This window comes from Dermochelys coriacea, chromosome 2 (assembly GCF_009764565.3).
Source record: "Dermochelys coriacea isolate rDerCor1 chromosome 2, rDerCor1.pri.v4, whole genome shotgun sequence".
Taxonomy (NCBI): Eukaryota; Metazoa; Chordata; order Testudines; family Dermochelyidae; genus Dermochelys; species Dermochelys coriacea.
This window is the reverse complement of record NC_050069.1, coordinates 148,819,120-148,844,121: the sequence shown is the minus strand read 5'-3', so window position 1 is coordinate 148,844,121 and position 25,002 is coordinate 148,819,120. Positions and strand designations below refer to the sequence as shown.

General features: G+C 41.4%; 1 protein-coding gene across 3 annotated transcripts in view; it reads left to right on the top strand.

The window, feature by feature from the left end:
- LPCAT1 (lysophosphatidylcholine acyltransferase 1) overlaps positions 1–19,995 on the top strand; it is a 175,611-nt gene extending 155,616 nt beyond the window's left edge. For all 3 annotated transcript variants that reach the window (XM_038389224.2, XM_038389225.2, XM_043508503.1), the window contains exon 14: positions 18,701–19,995. In XM_038389224.2, coding sequence (XP_038245152.1) covers positions 18,701–18,882 — 182 coding nt within the window. In that variant the 3' untranslated portion in view covers positions 18,883–19,995. The remainder of the gene's footprint in view (positions 1–18,700) is intronic.
- The last annotated feature ends 5,007 nt before the right edge of the window (positions 19,996–25,002 follow it).

Here is a 25,002-nt window from a genome sequence, read left to right as displayed (position 1 = left end):
TTTTTGGATGAAGATTGTCTGGGCCCCCTGATTTAGTCCCATTAAGCTGTTTCAGTTTCGCTTCTACCTCTATATCCTCCTTCCCATTTGTCATGCTACCATTATCCCCAAGATCCTCTTTAGCCTTATTAAAGACTGAGGCAAAGTATTTGTTTAGATATTGGGCCATGCCTAGATTATCTCCATAAATTAGCTCCATCCTCAGTGTTAAGCGGCCCCACTTCTTCCTTCTTAGTTTTCTTCTTATTTATATGGCTATAGAACCTTTTACTATTGGTTTTAATTCCCTTTGCAAGGTCCAACTCTACTCGACTTTTAGCGCCTCTCACTTTATCCCTACATCTTCTGACCTCAATTAGGTAGCTTTCCTTGCTGATCCCTCCCATCTTCCACTCCCTGTATGCTTTCTGCTTCTTCTTAATCACCTCTCTAAGATGCTTGCTCATCCAGCTTGGTCTACAACTCCTTCCTATGAATTTTTTCCCCTTTCTTGGGATACAGGCTTCCGATAGCTTCTGCAGTTTTGATTTAAAGTAATCCTAGGCCTCCTCTACCTTTAGATCCATAAGTTCTTCAGTCCAATCCACTTCCCTAACTAATTTCCTTAATTTTTGAAAGTCAGCCCTTTTGAAATCAAAAACCCTAGTCGCAGATTTATTTTTGTTAATCCTTCCATTTAGTTTGAACTGAATTAGCTCATGATCACTTGAGCCAAGATTGTCCCCTACAACCATTTCTTCTATGAGGTCCTCTCTGCTCACCAAAATTAAATCTAAAATGGCATCCCCTCTAGTCGGTTCAGCAACTACTTGATGAAGGAATCCATCAGCTATCGCATCTAGGAAAATCTGAGCCCTATTATTATTACTAGCACTGGTCCTCCAGTCTATATTTGGGAAGTTAAAGTCTCCCATGTTCACGCAGTTTCCATTAGTATTTACTTTATTAAAGACATTAAAAAGGGCTCTATCCATATCCAAATTAGATCCCGGAGGTCTATAGCACACCCCAAGTACTATCGTAGGAGAGGCTTTACTAGTTATCTTCCCCAATGTAATTTTTGCCCAGACGGACTCTGTCTTATCCATTGCATCGCTTCTTATTTCTTTACATTCTACCTCATCATTGATATACAATGCTACTCCACCCCCTTTACCTTTGTTTCTGTCTTTCCTAAACAGCACATACCTTTCAATACCTGTAGTCCAGTCATGACTACTATTCCACCATGTTTCTGTTATCCCTATAATATCTGGTTTCACTTCCTGCACCAGTAGCTCTAGTTCTTCCATTTTGTTACCTAGACTCCTCGCATTGGTGTACAAACATCTTAATTTTTGCTGTTTGGCCTCGCTCACATTTTGTACCCTATTAGGCACAGTCATTCTACAGCCAGTATAACCTATTAGACTAGTATCCACACCGCCCTCGCTCCTTATATACATTCTCCTACCCATGGCTGTATGCTTTCTTACTTCATCTTCTTCCCTCTCAATGCTAAAATCTGGTGTGGAGATTTTCTGGACATCTCCTATCCATCTCCCCCCAATTCCTAGTTTAAAGCTCTCTTTATCAGTTGTGCCAGCCTCGATCCTAGAAGTCTATTTCCTTCCCTACTCAGATGAAGTCCATCCCAAGAGAACTGATCTCTGTCCGTGAATGCCTCCCAGTGGCCATACATCCCAAAGTCCTCCTTATAGCACCACAGCCTAAGCCATCTGTTGACAGTCATAATCTTGTCAGACCTTTGTTGCCCTTCTCTACGAACAGGAAGGATCCCGCTAAAGATCACCTGACCCTCAATTTCCTTAAAGAAAAGGAGTACCGGTGGCACCTTAGAGACTAACAAATTTATTAGAGCATAAGCTTTCTTATGAGCATGAGCTGTAGCTCACAAAAGCTTATGCTCTAATAAATTTGTTAGTCTCTAAGGTGCCACCGGTACTCCTTTTCTTTTTGCGAATACAGACTAACACGGCTGCTACTCTGAAACCCTCAATTTCCTTAAGTGTCTTCCCCAGCCTAGCATAGTCTCCCTTGATACTTTCCAGCAAGAATCTGGCTGTATCATTTGTTCCCACATGAAGGATAATTAGGGGATTCTTTCCCGCTCCCTTTAGGATCCTTTTCAACCTCAGGTCTACATCCCGTATCTTAGCACCTGGAAGACAGCACACCCTTCTATTCTCAGGATCAGCTCTAGTTACAGGCCTGTCTATTCTTCTCAATAAAGAGTCCCCGATCACATAGACCTGCCTTTTCCTGGTGACAGTGCTATTCTCCAGTCTCTCCCCTGTTTCCTCTGGCTGCAAGTTCTTTCCATTCCTATTTTCCCTTACAATCCTCTTCAACCCATCCTGTATCCTCCTGGGGCTCATATTTGGTGTAGTCTCCCTTGACTCTTCCCCTTTTTCTATAGCACTAGCTTCTCTTCTCTTCTTCCTTACCCTTCCACCTTCAACAAGTACCTGCTGAGCCCCTTCTTCATTTTCCAACTCTGCAAACCTGTTCCTAAGCTCTATTTCTCCTTCACTAGCCTGTCTTTTTCTCTGCCTGGTTCTTTGAGTCACATGTTTCCACTGACCACTTTCCCCATCCAGTCTCTCCTCAAAATTCCCCAGCCCTGCTTCCATCTGTGAGTCTGAGCTTTTCCCTTCAGATAGATGAATGCATGCAGCAGCTCACAAGCGTTGGATAGTCTAAACACTAAACTCTTTCTTATAATTCTAATACTTATTTTATCAGTATTAACCTACAAGTGATCAAGACAGATTCCAGCTATGTATCTGTCAGTGTCCAATTGAGACAGGGGGCTTTGGCATGAGCTGGCACCTGACCTGCCAGCATCACACCAACACAAAAATGGTGTAGGAAGGGGTGTTACCAGTACTCCTGAATACACCTCAGGGTCTCCCTATTCTTGATAAGGTGTCAGCCACTTCATTTTCTTTTCCCTTGATATGGATAATTTCCATGTCATACTCCTGTAGAGCCACACTCCAACACACAGTCTGGAATTGGTCCCCATGGTCCTGTGCAACCATGTTACTGGGGAGCAGTCCATTAGAGCCTTAAATTTGCTATTATATAATTATGGCTTAAGTTGTCTAATAACGCAAACCATAGCATAACATTTCCTCTCAATGACAGCATAAGTTCTGTTCAATGGAAGTCAGCTTTTTTACTTAAGAAGGCAATTAGGTGCCTCTTGTGTCCTGCCCCAGCCTCTATAAGTACTGTAGCTAACCAATATTAGAAGCATCAGTACGCAGCACAAAAGGTTTGCTGAAATCAGGGCTGACTAAAGCTGGCTCTTTAGACAATGCCTCTTTTATGTCCTTGAAGACTTTTTTTTACAGGCTTCAGTCAAGCTCACATTGTCTGGTTCCCCCTTTTTTTGTAAGGTCAGTTTTAGGAACCACAATGTCACTAAATCCCTTTATAAACCTTAGGTAGTAGCTGGCCAGGCTCATAAAGTATTGGATCTGCTTCCTGGTTTGTTTGACAGTTCCAAATAGCTTCTACTTCTAAAGGATTAGGGCAAACAAACCCATCCCCAGTCCTAAATAAGGTACCTCTCTGGGCCATGTCTTACATTTGGACTCTTGACAGTGAGGTTGGCTTCTCTAAGTCTCTGCAACACAATTCCAACATGGTTCAGATGGTCTTGCCAGGAGTTGCAAAAAATAGCTAAGTCATCCATGTCGGCCCACGCAAAGGCTTGCAAGCACTTCATTGACAAGCCTGTGAAAGGTAGCCTCCGCATTAATCAATCCAAATGGCATTGCTTTAAACTCAGGTCAGATTCCACATGAAACCTGACTTTTCCTTGGCATCAGCATCTGAGGGAATTTGCCAATAGCTGCAAGTTAAATCTAGAGTATTTAGGAATTTTGCACACACCCCCTACCCAGTGGGTCCTCTAGCTGAGGTTTGAGGTAAGGATCAGGCTGAGTGACGGTGTTTACCCTTCTAAAAACTACATAATACCTCATGGTTTTAATTCTTTTGGGTACTGTTACAATGGGAGATGTCCAGCGACTTTTCAATTTGGTAATCATCCCCATAACTTGCATGTTGTCCACCTTATTTTGAAACTGTCTTTGCACAGCCCTGTAGTTTCTATGGAAAGCACCATTTTATTAGTTAAACTTGGCAGGTTGGAAAATTCTTGTCTGTGGCATGTCAAAGGAGCCAACATCTGCTTTTGGGTGGGGTCCAACCATTCCCAAACTTCAATGCTCTCTAGGGGAGTCTGTTCCTTACTCTTTTTGATTAAATTAATTAGAGGGCTGGTAAATGTTTCCTCATCAGCACAACAAATCATAATCACCACCATCTCTCTTTCATGATAAGTTTTTAACCTATTGACATGTACCAGGTACACAGCTCCCCTGCCATAGAGCTTTTCTACATCATAAGTGATCTCATTCACTCTGTCACCTCAAAAGATCACTCCCAATAGTCTTACATATTGGCTTTTCCTCACTGGGATCAACGATAGCACCAAGTCACCAATATTAAACGATCTTTCTCCAGCTTGCCTGTCGTACTATGTTTTCTGAGGGTTCTGATTCTTTTGAAGGTTCTGGTGCACTAAGTCCATCTTAGCCTTTAAATTTTCTTTAAAACAAGTGACATACTCCCCTACAGGCTGTCCTGGATCTTCTGTACTACCCTCACATGACCCTTGAATTAAATCTAAGGGTTCCCTTTTCTGTCTCCTGTAAAAGAGATCAAAGGGAGCACACTGTGTGGACTCTTGCGGTACAATGCTGTATGTGAATAACAATAAGGCAGTAACACATCCCAGTCATTTTCTCAGCAAATGATGTACCTTCCCAGCATAGACTTCAGTGTTCCATTGAATCTTTCTACCAGATCACTGGTCTCTGGATGCTCAGGGGTGGCTTTTATATGCCTCACTCCACACAACTCCCATAACTTGTTGAAAACCACAGACATGAAATTTGCACCACTGTCAGACAAGATTTCCGTGGGAAAATCTACCCTGCTAAAAATGGTAATTAGGGGCAGTAGCCATGGTTTCAGCTTCTGTGTTAGATAGATTTGTGGCTTCAGGGTACCTGGTGGCAGAATCTACCACAACCAGTATATATTTCTTTTCATTTCTAGAAGGTCTGGCTGGGGTACCACAATATCTATGTACACTCTGGAAAACACCTCCTTAACGATGGGCAAAGGTGCCTAGCATGGTCCCTGTAACCTCTTATGCTTTTGACATAAAACAACTCTTACACTAATATTTTACTGTCTTAAACATGTAAGGCCAATAGAAATTCTATTTGAGCCTATGACAAGTTCTCTGCACTTCTGAATGCCCAGCAAAGGGACAATCATGAGCTACCTGCAGCAACTCTATCCTGTACTTAACAGGCACAAAGCACCTGCTTGAAAACCTCACCAAGGTGTCTCTTTTTCCCTACTGGAGCCTCCCTGTGCAACAAACCTCCTTCTAGAAAAAATCTACCCCAGCCAGGGTATTATTCAAAGCTGCATCACCTCACCATTCTCCCTACAGTCCAAGGCAGGCAAGACAAAGCCACACACTTTTTGACTGTGAGTTATGATATTAACCTGCTTAGACATGGCTAATATATGACCAATTAAAACATCAGCAGGGAGTAGATTTCTAATAGCCACAACACTATCTCCTTTAAAATTCTCACACTCAGGGTACAACTTGGCCAACGTTACAGTTACAGGAAATTTGGCCAAAGCTAATATATTTAAGCTTTTACCAGGATGTCTGTCTGCCTTACCGAATTTTCCCTGACCAAAGTGACTTGGGATGCTGTGTCCCTCCAGCCCTTACAAACTATGTCATTTACTTTAGCATTCCTCTCCCAAGATTCAGTCCTAATATAAGTCACTAGGATTTCCTCCTGCTCCACCACTGCCTCTGGAGCAATAGTGGAGGCATTCATTGGGGCAGATGGGGTTGTGGATTGTGGGGTTACTTTGTTCAGTTAGGTTTTATATAGCTGGGAGTCCCATACTGATGGCAGATAAATTGTTTTCCCTTTTAATATGGGATTTTAAACCCTGGGTTCCCTTGGTTAGGGAGGAGTTTTGAAAGTTGGGGTTAAGTTTATTTTCAGTCCTTTCTCCTTGCATAACCTGGGTGACAAGGGGATTTCCCTTCCCCTGGGATTTGTACCCCTATGGGCCCTTGATTCTACATATTGGTCAGCAATTTCTGCAATCTATAAAACTGAATGGTTTTTAGTCACAGATGGCTGCTTTTACCTCATCTGTAACTGCCCATAACAATTGCTCCTGGGCCATCAGATCAGACTGTTTTCCATAATCACCTTCAGCCCCCATCCCCATTATCTGTTTTCTCATAAAATTACACATTTTATGCACATATTCGACATGAGCAATATTGTCTAATAGGCTGAGGTTTCTATATATCAATCAATCACTAGGTTTCAGAGGTAATCTTAAATCTTTTCAATATAATTCCTTTAAATTTTTTGTATGCTTTGGCATCACCTTTCTCCATATTATTTAAAAACTTGTCTCACTTTCCCAATTAATCTGGTTAAGAAGATAGGCATCTGTTTATCCACTGTGATATTGTACATCCCATATAATCTTTCAAAGGAGGACGGGTACTCTTCTATGCAGTCAGTCTCCCTGATCCACAATTCTGCCATGAGTCTCTGGTACTCATGTTCTTCCTTGGCTCTTGGGTTCTGCAGTTGGCCCAGTTTCATTGCAGTGGTTGCCTCTGCGGGCTCTGAGATAGGATGGTTCTCACCCTCTGGATCTTATTCCATCTCATGTTCTTCCCTTTGCACCTGATCAAAACTTACTAGCCAAAGTTCTCAGCTCCTGATCTGGAGTTTTCCTTTTAAAGAATATTTCCTGTTGTGAACTCCAGTTCACTTCTTACATTTATGCTTTTGCCTTTTAAAATTCTCAATATTAAGTTTAAATTTTAACAGCGTGGGGTTATGGTCTCTAAACTTAATTGACCTGTGGTATGTGAATCCTGCCATAACTATGCCAATGTGATGCTCCTAACAGTGATGCAAGACCATGAGTACCAACCTCAAGGCAGGCTGTTAACCAAGTCACAAACCCCAAATTGGTTGCGAGTTCTAGGCTTAGATTTCACCAACCAGCTGCACCAAGTGCAAACTCCTCAGGCACTTGAACAGCCTTAACACAGAAGCACAGTGTGCTTGGGTACTCCAGTCTGTTTTGCCCGCAGCCCCTGCATTTGAGTGTATCTCTCTGATAGGTAGCCCCTTACACCAAGAATCACAACAATATTCAGGTTACTCCTAATCCCAACAGGCCAGTCATTTACCCCAGGTTAAATGTGCTTTGGGTCTCACACCAAAGACAACGCGTGTAGCCAATCCTATAGATTATAGTTCTAACCTAGCTACATAGTAATTAGACAGAGGGGGAGGTTGGGGGTATCCTCCAATGCTCTCCACTCCTATTCTCCATCCATTGTATTGCAGTTTAAATACATTACCAAAATAATTAAAACCAGCATGATTATACGATGTTATTTTGACAAAATATGTAGAATTTTAAAATATTGTGCACAGAATTTTTAATATTTTGGCACAGAATTCCTCCAGGAGTAATGATTCCTCAATTCAGATATGGGGTGTTTCCAGTTGTAAAATCCCCCCGTAGCCCGTTTGCTATCAATGGGTGTCCTCTTTTTGGGGGGTAACAGTTTGTATAAAAGTGCTTGTAAAATTCTGTAGAATTTTACATGTGACTCTTACGCTGCAGTTGCAGCTCATTTACAGGGTCCAATGTAGTCTTCAAGCATGGAATTTGGACTACATAGAATCTACCCCATTGCCACACAACTATGCTCCAGATACAAGATGTCTTTTCTCAATGTTTTAGACCTCATAGTTGTGTCTTCCTGAATCTCCAGAAAGCCTGTAAAGAGAAATATGAACTATCCCATTCATCTCTGTTAAATGGAAAATAGGACCTCATAGAATACATTCAATTTAATGTCAAAATAAATAACATAAGGGCGGCTGTAGAGACTGTATTATTCATTTTCATACATAATTAAAAACCTACACTTTAAAATTTAAATGAACGTGCTCCAGCTTTTTTGTCTGTATCAGAAGACAGGAACCTTTCTGCAGAATTTAGGCTCAGCTTGCTACCCATTTATCTCAGTTTTTGGAAAGAAATGTTAGCAATCTCAGGGACATGTTTGGAAACATTATTTCCTTTCCTCTTTATGCCTGACTATCCTCAAAATAGATTAACTTTCCTTACTGCCACCTTAGGTGTAGAGTTCAGAAGCTGACACTAGACCAGACCTCTTGGATAAACTTTTGCAGAATTCACTTGAATAGAGCTGTGTTCGAGCAATATCAGGGGTTAAAATTTGATAGTTTGTCCCAATATCTTTTCAAGTTAGTAAAACCTTTTGTGAGGTATTTTGACTTTGGGACTCTACTGAAGATCCACTCCACATTGAGGTTCCCCAAGATAGTGGACAAAATACAGAGGATAATGAAGAATTGCTGCAAGGACCCTTGAATCACACTTTCCTTTGAACTCTCCCTCCCCCCCACCCCTCAAAAAACCACTGCAGAAGAAAATTCTTTAAGCAGTTTGATGACAACATTGTTCTTTTCTTGTACATTTGTTAGAAGCTAGGGATTTTTTTCTCTCCACACCAGAAGATTCAGGAAACTAATCCTTCCTATTCCCCAAAGAAAAGAGTCTCCTAAGGAACTCCTGATTCCTCTTATTAGTGGCATACTGTCTTTGAGCTGTTGGATGAGAAGCAGAGTGCAGTGAATGGGTCTTTGCTCACTGTGCCAGCTTTAGTTTTAGGAGCTGCAGTTGACAAGGACGGAAAATGAGATTAGACAGTGATTGTGGGTGAAGTGCATGATGTGGTAGGATGAGATGGAAAAGCAGTTGGAAGAGCATTAATATACAGGAGAAGAAAGCAGAGAGAGTTACATTTAAGTGAGGATATAAAAAAGACAAAAATGATATTTTTCTGCATTGTACTTACTACAGCCAATGTCAGAGATGCAGAGTCGGCCTGGACTAGACCACAAAAGAACTTAGGCACCTAAATGCCACTTTAGGTACCTAAGTCTAACATTTAGGCATCACTGCGATCCTTAAAACCTTGCTCAGTTGCCAACTAATCCTAGAGGTGTCTAAAGTATTGCACCACTTAAATTCCTCTGTAGACCTAGTCCCTTGGACTTTGGGGGCATTGTGATCTTATTTCAGGTAGTGCTTGATATACAAAATGACAGGAGAACTCAGACCCATCCTGAAATTCAGGGACCTTAATTTTTATCTAAAAAAGCAAACAAATGCACAATTATACGTTTAGTAAAGATAAGTGACTGACTATGCATGCACACCCTGCTGGTGCATATGTTCACAGGATACATCAAAACACAGTATGATATATCAGATTTGTAATAGAGGAATAACTTTACCAATTTTGTATATTGCTTTGGAGGCTGACAGTGTTTCATGAATATGTGGTGGCTGTTAACTCTGAACAAGAATACCGTCTTGGAAGGGAATGGAAGGATCAATATAGCACTGAGTGTGCTATACTTACTAGGGTTAAAAATAAACTACCTACATTTCTATCTGGGTCCTTGGGGACATTTGGTATACTTCAAACTTCTGCTAGATGTGATTCAATTGAGAGCCTTCCCTTCCCAGAACAGTATCTAGGACACAGCAGAAGTGGTGGGGATTTATCAGAGCCAGGCTACAGATGTTGAGCCTTGTGACAACAACTGTATTTATTATTCCCATGGTATTTCTCTGCATAAGTCTCTTGAGTGGACCTGATCAGCCCACAAAGGTTTACATGAACAAGCAGCAAGTAACAGGCTTATATCTTCTGCTTTTAAAAGTGTTACAAGTGTGGAATCGAGTAGTGTACTCTTAGGCACTTAAATGGCAGGAAATTAGTTGATAGACCTGCAAGTGGTCTCTGGATCAGATATTTCTTGAATGATAGGGAAAGTGGAGATAAATTTGTTTGCAGCACCCTTGATCAGCAGGCAACTCTTGGTTGAGAAAAAATATGGTTCTCAATCTTATTAAGGATTGGTGGTGGCTCAGGTCCATCATGCTAAGAGGCTGTCCTTTTGATTATGCAGGACCAGAGCATTTTTTTCTCCCAGCCCCAGATTCCTCTTCTTGTCAGCATGCTCCTGTAGAAATTGAGGGGTTTTTTCAGGTTGTCCTGTGATGAATCTAGCATAAAGGCTTACAGCTGTAAGAGTAAAAGGTTTGTGGTCTGATCTGAAAAGGTCCACATGGTTACATTATTTTTACATACATCACATAAACTGCTTGACTATCATGAGATTCTTATTAAGCTGGTGAAAGCTCCAATTTGCTGCGATACATATCTTTAGAGAACAATTACAGGTAACTATCTCATTATGTTCCGTACTAATTAATGTTACAAAATCTTATGAATTTGACAAATGAAGAATAAGCTACTGATGAATCCCATATGAAAGAAATCTCTTCTTTCCATCCAAAGGAACAAAGTAATTAAAGAAGACGTTACTGAGAGAAAGGGAACAGAAAATGACAAGGGCAGAATTGTATTTGTAATAGAATAGTTTTTAAGTTTGCCATGGCTTTTCAGCAGGGATTTTAAGGGTTTTTCTGAATTTTTGTTATAGTCACTTTTCTATTTGTGATATTAGTGCTGTTTTCTTGGTTATGATGCTTTTAGGCACTTACATTAGCCTTTTTTCCACAGCATTGTATTGAAAATTGTGATATTTAAATGTATAAACAGGGGAGTGGTGAGTAGGAAGATTATTTTACCTCTATACAGGGCACTGTGAGGCTGATACTGGAATACTGTGTCCAGTTCTGATGTCCACGTTACAAAAAGTATGTTGAAAAATTGGAGAGGGTGCAGAAAAGAGCCACAAAAACTATGCAAGTGTTGGAGAAAATGCCTTGCATTGCAAGATGCAAGACTTAAAGAATTCAATTGTTTAGGCTATGTCTACACTACGAAATTAGGTTGAATTTATATAAGTCGGTTTTGTAGAAAGCGTTTTTATACAGTCGATTGTGTGTATCCCCACACAAATAGTCTTAGTGAATTTATCCAGCATTTAGTCAGCAGTCTGTCCACAGTATCGAGGCAACCGTCGACTTCCGGAGCGTTGCACTGTGGGTAGCTATCCCACAGTTCCCGCAGTCTCCGCCGCCCATTTGAATTCTGAGTAAAAATCCCAATGCCTGATGGGGCAAAAACATTGTCGCGGGTGATTCTGGGTACATATTATCAGGCCCCCTTCCCTTCCTCCCTCCCTCTGTGAAAGCAACGGCAGAAAATTGTTTCGTGCCTTTTTTTTTGGGTTACCCGAGCAGTCGCCATACAACGGCAAGCATGGAGCCCGCTCAGCTCACCGTCACCGTATGTCTCCTGGGTGTTGGCAGACGCGGTACTGCATTGCGACACCGCAGCCGCTCATTGCCATTTGGCAGCAGACAGTATGGTATGACTGGTAGCCTTCATCGATGTACTCCAGCGTGCTCTTTTAACCAACCTTGGTAAGGTCAGGGGCACCTGGAAAAACATGGGAGTGACTCAGCCAGGTCATTACCCTTTTAAGTTTCATCTCAGGGCGATTCAGTGCTGCCGGCAGTCCTACTGCACCGTCTTTTAATGAGCACCCAGGAGATGACGATGGCCAACAGTTATACTGCACAGTCTGCTGCCAGCAAGATGTATAAAGATAGATGAAGTGGATCAAAACAAGAAATAGACCAGATTTGTTTTGTATTCATTTTCTCCTCCCTCCCTCCGTGAAATCAATGACCTACTAAACCCAGGGTTTTGAGTTCTATCCTTGAGGGGGCCATTCTGTTTCTCCTTGATGCAAAGCCATCCCCTTTGTTGATTTTAATTCCCTGTAAGCCATGTTGTCAGTCACCCCTCCCTCCGTCAGAGCAACGGCAGACAATCGTTTTGCACCTTTTTTCAGCGCAGACACCATAGCACTGGGAAAAATGGAGCCCGCTCAGATCACCGCGGCAATTATGAGCACTATAAACACTGCACGCATTATCCAGCAGGATATGCAGGACTATAACCTGCAAGAAAAGCTAAACCAGGTGAGGAGGAGACGATTGCAGTGTGGTGACAAGAGTGATGAGGACATGGACATAGACTTCTTACAAAGTACGGGCCCCTGCAGTGTTCACATCATGGTGTCAATTGGGCAGGTTCATGGCGTGGAACGCCGATTTTGGGCCCGGGAAACAAGCACAGAGTGGTGGGACCGCATAGTGTTGCAGGTCTGGGTCGATTCCCAGTGGCTGCAAAACTTTCACATGCATAAGGGCACTTTCATGGAACGTTGTGACTTGCTTTCCCCTGCCCTGAAGCGCAAGAATACCAAGATGAGAGCAGCCCGCACAGTTGAGAAGCGAGTGGTGATAGCCCTGTGAAAGCTTGCAACTCCAGACAGCTACTGGTCAATCAGGAATCAATTTGGAGTGGGCAAATCTACTGTGGGGGCTGCTGTGTTGCAAGTAGTTAACGCTATCGCTGAGCTTCTGATATCAAGGGTAGTGACTCTGGGAAATGTGAAGGTCACAGTGGATGGCTTTGCTGCAATGGGATTCCCTAACTGTGGTGGGGCCATAGACGGAATGCATATCCCTATCTTGGGACCAGAGCACCAAGGCAGCGAGTACATAAACCGCAAGGGGTACTTTTCAATAGTGCTGCAAGCCCTGGTGGATCACAAGGGATGTTTCACCAACATCAACGTGAGATGGCCAGGAAAGGTACATGATGCTCACATCTTCTGGAACTCTGGTCTGTTTCAAAAGCTGCAGCAAGGGACTTTCTTTCCAGACCAGAAAATTACTGTTGGGGATGTTGAAATGCCTATAGTTATCCTTGGGGACCCAGCCTACCCCGTAATGCCATGGCTCATGAAGCCATACACAGGCAGCTTGGACAGTTGTCAGGAGCTGTTTAACTACAGGCTGAGCAAGTGCAGAATGGTGATAGAATGTGCATTTGAACGTTTAAAGGGTCGCTAGTGCAGTTTACTGACTCGCTCAGACCTCAGCGAAACCAATATTCCCATTGTTATTACTGTTTTCTGGGCACTCCACAATATCTATGCGAGTAAGGGGGAGATGTTTATGGCGGGGTGGGAGGTTGAGGCAAATCGCCTGGCCGCTGGTTATGTGCAGCCAGACACCGGGGCAGTTAGAAGAGTACAGGAGGGCGCGGTGTGCATCAGAGAAGCTTTGAAAACCAGTTTCAGGAATGGCCAGGCTATGGTGTGAAAGTTCTGTTTGTTTCTCCTTGATGGAAACCCCCTCCCGGGTTCACCCTGCTTTCCTATAAGCTAAGCATCCTCCCCTCTCCCCTTCGATCACCGCTTGTAGAGGCAATAAAGTCATTGTTGCTTCACATTCATGCATTATTTATTTATTCATCACACAAATAGGGGGATAACTGCCAAGGTAGCCCGGGAGGGGTGGTGGAGGAGGGAAGGACAAGGCCTCAGAGCACTTTAAAACTTATTGAATGCCAGCCTTCTGTTGCTTGGGCAATCTTCTGGGTTGGAGTGTCTGGGTGGCCAGAGGCCCCCACACCGCGTTCTTGGACGTCTGGGTGAGGAGGCTATGGAACTTGGGGAAGAGGGCGGTTGGTTACACAGGGGCTGTAGCGGCGGTCTGTTCTCCTGCTGCCTTTCCTGCAGCTCAACCATACACTGGAGCATATGAGTTTGATCCTCCAGCAGCGTGAGCATTGACTCTTGCCTTCTTTCAGCAAGCTGATCCCACCTACCATCTTCAGCCCGCCACCTCTCCTCATGGTCATATTGTGTTTTCCTGCACTCTGAGATTGTCTGCCTCCACGTATTTTGCTGTGCTCTGTCAGTGTGGGAGGACAGCATGAGGTCAGAGAACATTGAATCACGAGTGCATTTTTTTCACCTTCTAATCTTTGCTAGCCTCTGGGAAGGAGAAACATATGCAGCTGATGGAGGAAAAAAAAAAGGGAAGAGTGGTAGTTAAAAAGACACATTTTATAGCACAATGGGTATGCTCTTTCACCGTAAACCTTGCTGTTAACATTACATAGCACATGTGCTTTCATTACAAGGTTGCATTTTGCTTCTTATTGAGGGTATGCAAGTTTGGTGTGAGAGATCACTCACGCAGGGCCAGGCGGCAGAATTTGGCTTGCAGGCAGCCACGGTAAGCCACAGTCTTTTGGCTTCTTTAACTTTCGTAACATGTGGGAATGGTTTCAAACAGCAGTGCCCTCATTTCCCATACGAAGTAGATGTTGGGATGCCTATAAAAAATGGGTTGGCAATTTAAAAGGAGGGGCTGCAGTTTCCGGGTTCATGTGCAGCAGAAACCGAAGTAATCCCGCCCTCCCCCCACACACACACACACAATTCTCTGGGATGATGGCTTCACCCTTCCCCACACCGCGTGGCTAACAGCAGGGAAGATTTCTGTGCAGCCACAGGCAAACAGCCCAGCAGGAACAGGCACCTCTGAATGTCCACTTACTAAAACCACCCTATTTCAATCAGGTGACCGTGAATGATATCACTCTCCTGAGAGTAACACAGAGAGATAAAGAACGGATGTTGTTTGAATGCCAGCAAACACCGGGACCATACGCTGCAATGCTTTGTTCCGCAATGATTCCGGACTACGTGCTACTGGCCTGGCGTGGTAAAATGTCCTACCATGGAGGATGGAATAAGGCTGCCCTCCCCAGAAACCTTCTGCAAAGTCTTTGGAAGTACATGCAGGAGAGCTTTATGGAGAGGTCCTGGAGGATTTCCACTCCATCCCCAGACACGTTAACAGACTTTTCCAGTAGCTGTACTGGCTGCGAATGCCAGGGCAAATTAATCATTAAACACGCTTGCTTTTAAACGATGTATAATATTTACAAAGGTACACTCACCAGAGGTCTTTTCTCTATCTTCTCCGCCTTCAGGGTCTGGGAGCCCACCTTGGGTGGGTTTCGGGGGTACTGGGTCCAGGTCCAGGGTAAGAAACAGATCCTGGCGGTTGGGGAAACCGGTTCGTCCACTTCCTTGCTGTGAGCTATCTACAACCTCCTCCTCATCATAGAATCATAGAATATCAGGGTTGGAAGGGACCTCGGGAGGTCATCTAGTCCAACCCCCTGCTCAAAGCAGGACCAATCCCCAACTAAATCATCCCAGCCAGGGCTTTGTTAAGCCTGACCTTAAAAACTTCTAAGGAAGGAGATTCCACCACCTCCCTAGGTAACGCATTCCAGTGTTTCACCACCCTTCTAGTGAAAAAGTTTTTCTAATATCCAACCTAAACCTTCCCCACTGCAATTTGAGACCATTACTCCTCGTTCTGTCATCCGCTACCACTGAGAACAGTCTAGATCTTTGGAACCACCTTTCAGGTAGTTGAAAGAAGCTATCAAATCCCCCCTCATTCTTCTCTTCTGCAGACTAAATAATCCCAGTTCCCTCAGCCGCTCCAGTCCCCTAATAATTTTTGTTGCCCTCTGCTGGACATTTTCCAGTTTTTCCACATCCTTCTTGTAGTGTGGAGCCCAAAACAGGACACAGTACTCCAGATGAGGCCTCAACAATGTTGAATAGAGAGGAACGATCATGTCCCTCGATCTGCTGGCAATGCCCCTAATTATACATCCCAAAATGCCTTTGGCCTTCTTGGCAACAACGGCACACTCTTGACTCACATCCAGCTTCTCATCCACTGTAACCCTTAGGTCCTTTCCTGCACAACTGCTGTCTTGCCATTCGGTCCCTAGTCTGTAGCGGGATTCTTCCTTTCTAAGTGCAGGACTCTGCACTTGTCCTTGTTGAACCTCATCAGATTTCTTTTGGCCCAATCCTCTCATTTGTTCACGGCCCTCTGTATCCTATCTCTACCCTCCAGCATATCTGCCGCTCCTCCCAGTTTAGTGTCATCTTCAAACTTGCTGAGGGTGCAATCCACAGCATCCTCCAGATCATTAATGAAGATATTGAACAAAACCGGCCCAAGACCAACCCTTCGGGCACTTCACTTCATACCGGCTGCCAGCTAGACATGGAGCCATTGATCACTACCCGTTGAGCCCAACAATCTAGCCAGCTTTCTATCCACCTTATAGTCCATTCATCCAGCCCATACTACTTTAACTTGCTGGCAAGAATAGTGTGGGAGACCGTGTCAAAAGCTTTGCTAAAGTTAAGGAACAACATGTCCACTGCTTTCCCCTCATCCACAGAGCCAGTTATCTTGTCATAGAAGGCAATTAGATTAGTCAGGCAGGATTATCATCACCCTTATTCTGTAGTTAATTTGCATGCAGCAATCTCATTGGTTGTATGAGGAAAACTGCACAGATGGTTGATTACTTGGCCCAGCTGCCACACCCATGTGTCCAACTGCCACCTGCACAGAGCAACACAAATCTCCCAGCATCATGCCCCCAGACACAAATCAACACAATCACGCACATAGCAACACAACTAGCCTACATAATAACCACAAAAATGCATGCCCCTCACCATAGCAGACACTCCTCATTCACCATCCAAACAACTGTTCCAGCACAACCCCCCAAGACACAAATCAACAGTCACCCACACAGCAACACAGCCAGCACACACAATAACCCCAAACATCACTCTGAAGCCTAGAATGTCTGAGTCATTGTGAAGTGATAGAGACTGCTACAAGCATGGTTGAGTGATCTTTGTGTTTAGAATATCACCAAATTCGTTTATCACTAGGATTCATAGTCTGTTAACCTCCAATTTTTAAGTTCTCGGTCATTTTCAGATTTTTTTACTCACATGAGTATGAATTGTACCTGTGTGACAGCTTTCGGCTACTAGTATTCTTGTAACTATCACATTTGTTGAGTGTAGTAAATGGTTCTGGTTCTGAAGGAGTAGTTAATGTATAATAAAATTATATATTTTAAATATTTGATTGCATTTAGTAAGAATTTTTTTAAAACCCTGTTTTAAATAGATGTTCTAGACAGAATGAGGTTTTTTAATTGATTTAGGAAACTATGAGGATGAGTTCGAGTGTCCGGTCTTTGCTACCAGATGATATCAGTGCAATGAAAGACTGCTCTTTGGTTGGGTTTTTTTGTTTGTTTTTTGTCCAGTCATGCCAAAACGTACAGCTACTCCAAATAATTTTTCCAGAATTTTTTTGTGAAGAGATTTTGTTTCCACTAGAGACTTCAGAATATGTTTAAATTCACTTCTTGGCCTCTGTTGAATATAGTCATTGCTTGGGGACTTTGGAGGCAGGAGGGAAAAATTCAGAATCAAGTACACATTTTAAAAGGATAGAATACATTTTTCAATGCATGACATAGTGCCAGATTGTGAGGTGCTGAACATCATCTTCTATTTCAGTCACAGGATTAAGGTCTGAAAGAGGACGTGCTTGTACAATGTAAGATAAAACATGGAACAAAATATAACTGGCCATATTGTAACTGGATTTCAAAGGAAGGTGGAGGGATAGACTTAGTAAAATCACTCACCCTTTTAAACACCCATTCAAAGACTATCCAGTGCTCACTTAAGCAAAATGACTTCCCCCTCCACTAAGGACACATATCACCCCAAATGGGGAAAGGAAAGGAAGAGGCTATTGCCACCTTCTGGTTCCATGCCAATCCAGATGCACATGGGGGAGCAGTTTGCATCTCTCTGCAGCTGTAGCATGTCTAGTGAAGACGCGCTATGCCAATGGGAGAGCGCTTTCCCATCAGCATAATTACTCCACCACAGCAAGAAGCAGAAGTTATGTCAGCAGGAGAGCATCTACCACCAACATAACGCCGGTGTGGACAGCACAAAACTTGTGTTGCTCAGGGGATGGGCTTTTTCACACCCCTGAGAGACATAAGTTATATCGAGTTAGGCTGTAAGGTAGACCTGCCCTAAAGAATAGTGCAGTCCTCACACGCCTAGCACTCCAGGGAAATGAAGCGCAATCCCTCTCCAAGCTTTTCTGGAATGGTGCAGCAATCAGACATATTCAAGCACTATTAATATAGCATGTTTGTATGTAAAATACTATGAGGTATAGTGTGAATATAGCAATTGCTACAATTTGCACTGTACTGCCTCCAAAGTCAGTGTCCTTTATGATGTGAAAATTTCTTCTTATGACTTGAGCTCTCCAAGGTATTTTATAGTTCGAGTCACGTCTGAGTAATTATCAGCGCAACACTTAGTGGCAAGGTGCCAGAGCCAGATTCATTAATACAAAATAGAAGCTTTTTTGGCATAAAAAGGAAATCCTTTTTCACAGAGGTCTTGTTTGTTTTCTTTCCATCATCACATCAATAGACAAAATTAAAAATTAGGCTTTTCACAATGAGGAAAACTGTACTTACAAAGTTAAATGTTTTAGTTGAATTAGTAAATGAATACATTATCTGTTAATATACCTTTTTACTAGAGGTGCAGTTGCGGGAGGCTGGATATTGAAAGGGGAGGAGGACAATAGTGACAGTTTTCCTCTCGTAGAAGAGAATTATCATTGAAATATGAATGGCTCTAAGTATGCAAAAGTTAGATGGTCTTTGTTTTAGTGATAGTAGCTTCCATGTAACAAAAATGTCTGTTTTTAGATGACTTCTACAGATATACAGAAATGTATCCAGACTTTGCAGAAGAGTATCTGTACCGTGATCAGATGGAAGTTGAGAATTGTTTGAAGACTTCTCTTCCAGCCCCTAATGGATTCTGTACTGACTTCAGTCCCGAAAATGCTGATGATAAAAAGAATCCCCTGCAGAAGAAACTGAATTAATACTGCAGATATCCGACTCCTCTCCTGGTGAGAGGAATATTTCCTTTCCTGGAATCTTCATAGTCACTCCAACTATACAGCAACTATAACTTTTGTGTGTGAAAGATTTATTACCTTAATACTGTTCTTTAATTCCCACATGCTGTATTTATCAATATCTTCAAGCTTAATTGTCAGGAGATGGGTTTTATTTTCATTTTTTTTTCAGAAAGATCTTTGCAAGCCAAGAATGTGATGTGCTTCATTATTAATGTGCATACCTAAAGGGAAGCTACATATTTATTTTATATTTGATTGGTTAGTTTCATGTACAGAATGTTGCACAAAGTGTGCATGTATAAAGAACTGTAGCTAGTATGGTGGTGAGTGCACTTTGGTGATGTTTTTTTTCCCTATTTAGGAACATGTTTATTTAGGGTTAGATTTGCTGTCCTTATTCACATAGCAGTCTCACTGACTTCAGTAGGATTATTCTCATGAGAAAAGCAAGCACATTTTGGCCCCTTGTGTTGGTTTCAGTAAATAGTGCAAGAAACAATTAAGAAAAAAAATGTTTTTTGACCAAGGATTACTTGCTTTTTATTTTTGTTGTTACATCATAAAGTTGTCTCTGTCTTTCAGTCCATTACATGGTAGAATCAAAAGGGAAGGGGCTTTAGCTCCCATACATTTATTCTCATATACTTATCTGCAGACCACAGTGAAATATGGAATGCTTTCAAAACAGACATGATATGTCTATGTGTACAAATGTGTGGCAAACAAACCGTGCTTTCCAAGCTTTTCTGTAAAATTATTCAAACATTTCCACTTATTAAGTATATGAGGAATTTATTACAAACTAATTCCTTATGTATTTAATTTAGATATTAACCAGGAATCACACAGGTGCAGCTTCTTTGGTAAAAAATCTGATGACAGATACACATGCACATGTGTGCATATACAGTCAAATACATATTGTAATGTGGAATAAAGATTTTATTAATTTGGAAAAATTGCATTAGTTAGGAGTGGCAAAGCCATAAGTGAGTTATATAAGACATCCCAAAGGAATGCCTTAAAATTTTATATTACTATGGTATATATTCTATATGATGCAGATGTTACCCCCCAAAAATTAGGAATGTTTTACAGAAGTTTTAAAAAATGTTATTGGCACTATTTCTTATTTCTTTTCTTTTGTAAATCCAGGTACTTTAGTTACAAGGAATAAAACTGAGCTGGGCTCAGAAGGAGAGAGACATCAAAACTAATATAAAAAACTTCCCAAAATTATGTAGTTTTTCTGAACATAAAAATCTCAGAACTTGAAAGCCCAAAATGTGCCTTTAAGGGCTAGAAGTAATGCTGGCTCCCAGTGGGACCAAAGGAATTTCTCTCCTTCTTAATGGTAAAAATTCTTAATCCTGCATGGTTAGTAACCCCATTACTAACCCTGTAAAGCTACACTATATCAGACTTCAAAACTCAGGCATTTTTATAATTAGAAAAGCAGACACTGACTTAGGATTTGAATCTTGTCCATCCTTGGCCAACAAACAGTGCTAATTTCAGGCCATGAGTGGAGAGGGGAGAGAGAAGGAGGAAGTCTTTCTCTGGCTGGTTGGTTTTTAAAAATGGCAGTTGCTTGAAACTGGTTAAGGTTTAGAATGTGTCCTGGAGAGACATATTAACATGTAGAGGGCAGATGATTTCATTAAAAGTAAGTAATCAATAATTTATTGCACATATATATGCAAATTATCATACAAGTAGCACATTGTTGTGTATAGTATGCTACATACTACACACACCATACAGTAGAACTTCAGAGTTCTAAACACCAGAATTACAAACTGACCCATCAACCACACACCTCATCTGGAACCAGAAGTACACAACCAGGCAGCAGCAGAGACAAACCAAAACAGTACAGTACTGTGTTAAATGTAAACTACTAAAAAGAAAGGGAAAGTTTAAAAAAAAAAAGATTTGACAAGGTAAGGAAACTGTGCTTATTTCACTTAAATTAAGATGGTAAAAAGCAGCATTTTTCTTCTGCGTAGTAGAGTTTCAAAGCTGTATTAGGTCAATGTTCAGCTGTAAACTTTTGAAAGAACAACCATAATGTTTTGTTCAGAGTTATGAACATTTCAAAGCTACAAACAGTCTCCATTCCCAAGGTGTTTGTAACTCTGAAGTTCTCCTGTATATGTGCTCTCTCTCTGTGGTATATTGTGTAATAATATGTAAAATTAACATTATATTAATTAATGCCTAACCTACATGTTGCTTACTTCTCCTCCTCCCCCTCCCACCCCAACCCAGGATTTGCTCTAACATTATAAATTTCTGAGCAGCTTCAAACAGTCACCATTTTTAAAAGGAAATTAATCTGACAGAATTTTTTTTCCTTCTTTTCCCTAAATAGGGAATTTACTAACACCCTGAAACCACAATGGACTGAGAAAAACAGTGAACAGTATTTAGTCTTAGAATACTGACAGATTTAAGATCCAGTAACTTGCAGCAAATCAGGGCTAAAAATGGGAGTTTTTAGATGCTTGGAAAATATTGAAATTTTGACATTTTTAGGTATAATGCAATAAAAAATATTCTGGGTTAATTTTAGATGTTTTGGCACCTTCTGACAGGTTTCAGAGTAGCAGCCGTGTTAGTCGTATTCGCAAAAAGAATGAATCGAATTCACATCCGATGAAGTGAGCTGTAGCTCACGAAAGCTTATGCTCAGATAAATTTGTTAGTCTCTAAGGTGCCACAAGTACTCCTTTTCTTTTGGCACCTTCTGGCGCACTTTCATTTGGGCTCATGCTATCTGCAGCACCTAGATTTACAGGTGGAGGACTATAAAAAAAGTTCCAATAATTTTAATCTAAAATTGTTTCTCTGTGACACATATGAGATATACAGAATACATGGTGCAATGAGGTTTAACGTTTTTATCAGGAGTCATTTTTGATGACCTACATAAATTGCTTATTGCTTTTCCTGTTGTTAGTAATACTGCCATCCTATTCTTATACCAGTAAAGCCCTTATAGCAGACTAAATTATCATATATTATGTACTGAAGATAGCTACAGACTCAGCCAAGGATTCATTAATCTGAAGTTCTATAACAAACCTTTTTGGAAAATCCCTGAAAAAAACAAAAAACAAAAAAACACTTGTAAAAAAAAAAAGTAAAACTTTAGAAACCCAAGCCATCCAAAGATTCCACTTCTAACCTCTCCACCCCTGAAAAACATTAGAAGGTATAGAAAAGCTTAGTGAAGATCTCCCAAAGAATCTTAACTTTAGCCCTCTACTGTTACCAACTTCCATATTCCAGCCTTTCTTCTTTCCTTACATATTGCCATGTAAGATGTGATCTCTTAATTAGTGCTTTTTCCTGAAAGTTTAATTAAAATTTTCATTTTTGTAAAGACTTTTAAAAGTCTATAGTCTGTGTCTGTGATTCTTACATTTGGAAATGCCAATATAACATGGATTGTATAGTCTTGGTTTTATAGATCTAATGCCAAGAATGATTCTTCACCACTAAAGTAATTGATCTTTCCCTTTTATTCCCCTAAGTAAGGGTTAGAGGCCAAGGGAGTAGGTCTAGATACATAAAGGAACGCCTAAATTTTAGGCCCCTTGAAAATCACAGGAACATCACTGCGCTTTGCAAAGTCTGATTTAGGTGGTTAAGCTCTCTATATAGTGCACAGGGAGATCTACAAAAGCCAGCATACTAGCTAGGGAGTGACCTAAGCTAGTCAGCGGGAGATGCCAATGACAGGGGTGTTTCCTAAAACCCACTCCTCTTATGGAGATAGGCAACTAAATCCAGGCTACTGGGAGGCACCTATGTCTGCTAGTGATTCACAACTGGGAACTCCTGTCTTAGAGTCAGGCAGCTTAGGCACATATGGTATTGCTTGTGAGAATTAGCTAAGCACCTGCTTCACTCCACCCAAAACATACCACGTGTTTTGCCGCCACCACCACTCATTTTATAACTTGGAATGTGGGGGACACATGTTCAATTCCCTCATTCGCCATGCGGGGAGAAGGGGAGAAAGAAGTTGCCTACCTCCCAGCAGAGTGCTTTAACTACTGAGTTACGGAATATTCTTATGTGGGGTTCCTTCAGTCTCTCCTGGTGAAGTTATTCCTTATTGGATAAATATTTAGTGGGCCAGAGAGTGAGAGAATGACTCTATAGTTTGCTGGTTAGGGCAACCATTTAGGAGGTGGGATAGCCAGGGTCCAGTCTGCCTGCTCCCAGTGACTCTAATTATTTATACAGTGGAACAACTTTACCTGTAGAGATTGAGGGATCCCTGCATCAGACTCTCCCATAGCTCAGATGTTAGATCATTCTTCTGTTCAGATCCTTTCTCCCTGTCTAGCAAAGGGAAGAAAGAAAGGGAAACCTGGGCCTCCCAGATGAGTGCTCTAACCACTGAGATAAAAGTTATCAGATTTTGAATGGGATCTGATCTAGTAGGCAGCTTCTGAGTACACCTATGGGATCAGGCCCTGCACACAAATTTAGGCAGATAAACCCTTATCTTCCCCATTTTCTGAATTGCTCTGCAGCTTTGGCAGGAGATAGGCATCTCGATGCCTAGAGGGAGGCAGCAGTGCTTATGGCCAGAGGTAGAAACTTAGGCAGCGAGGAAACTTTTACCCTGAAAATATAGGCCCTGAGTGAATTTAGGTGTCTAGAGGATTTAGTGGGAGTTTTGTGAATTATAGTAGAGCCTAAAACTTGGATTTAGGTGCCTAAACCCAGGCATAGGCGCCTAAATCAGGTTTAGGCACCAAAGTACCTTTGTGAATCTAATCCTTTGCATCTGTAGGAAGATGAGCTCTGTGGCTAATCACACATAATTGCTTACATATTAACTTCAGGGAACAGTGAACTATAGTTTGTCGTCCTGAAGTCAGTGATGTAAACAGATCCCGTTTATCTTTGAATAGTACCTTATGTAATCAGTGGGGACCAGATTCTATCACCCTTAATTATGTTGATTAATTCTTCACTCCACATGCAATCCCACTAATATCAATGGGATTACATACAGAGCAAACTACTATTCACTGTAAAATTGATATAACCTGGTCCTGAAAGATTAAAAGTGGAGTAATCTAGTAAGAAATGTTCTTTATTGTTGGAGTCACTGATTACCTATCTGCTCACTGGAAATAATTTTGTATCTAAATTTCCCTTTGTTTTGATGAGGATGGTTTGGTTAAGATTATTGGACGGATGACTTTAAAGAGGTATTTCTATACCTTCCACTGATTTTTTTTAATGGAATCTTAACTTGGGATCTTTCCAAGGATTCCAAAGTTTAGGGCTTTTTTAAAATGGTAACTTTATTGGTCTGTTCAATCGGAACATCAGGTTAAGTTTTTGTCTGACAATTTCCTTAGATTTTTTTTTTTAAGTTAAAATGCTATGGGGAGCAAGGACTTAAGCAGACCTATCATTCTACATAGGAATGGATCCCAATCATTCCCCTTTTTGGCCTTCCTCTTTATCTCTCTCCTCTCACTCTTTTGTGCTCATTATTTTAGTAACTGAATAATTATGCACCTAAAGTAACCAAAATTATATGTGGTATTCTCACATAATACGTTTGGAAGCCACAACTAGGGGCTGCATTAACTTTTTGGTAAATTCCCCATGGCATTGGTAGGGGCACAGTGTGCATCCCCCTTCTGTCCCTTCCACCACATTCAGAGAGAGCACGTATGCCATGTAAAATGATATGGAGGAAAGCAACCATATCTTTCACTGCAAGCAGTTCTACCCCACATGTGGATCTTGGGGGATTCAATCAAGTTACATTATGTACTTGTAATAGACTATATAGGCCACAGCAAATATTTATTCTTCCAATTTTTATAAAGTTGCAAGAAATTCCTGAGCATGCCTTTTTGAAAAATCAGTTTGTAAACTAAATCAGAAATTGTCTCATACCATAGAATTTCCAATGTATGTTATAATCATTAGTCAGAATTTTGTTTCTCTGTGCTCAAAGGGAGTACAGTCTTCTGTCACTGCCATGTTTACTAATCTCATTATAAAATTCTGTATTCATGAGCCACAAAATTATTCCTA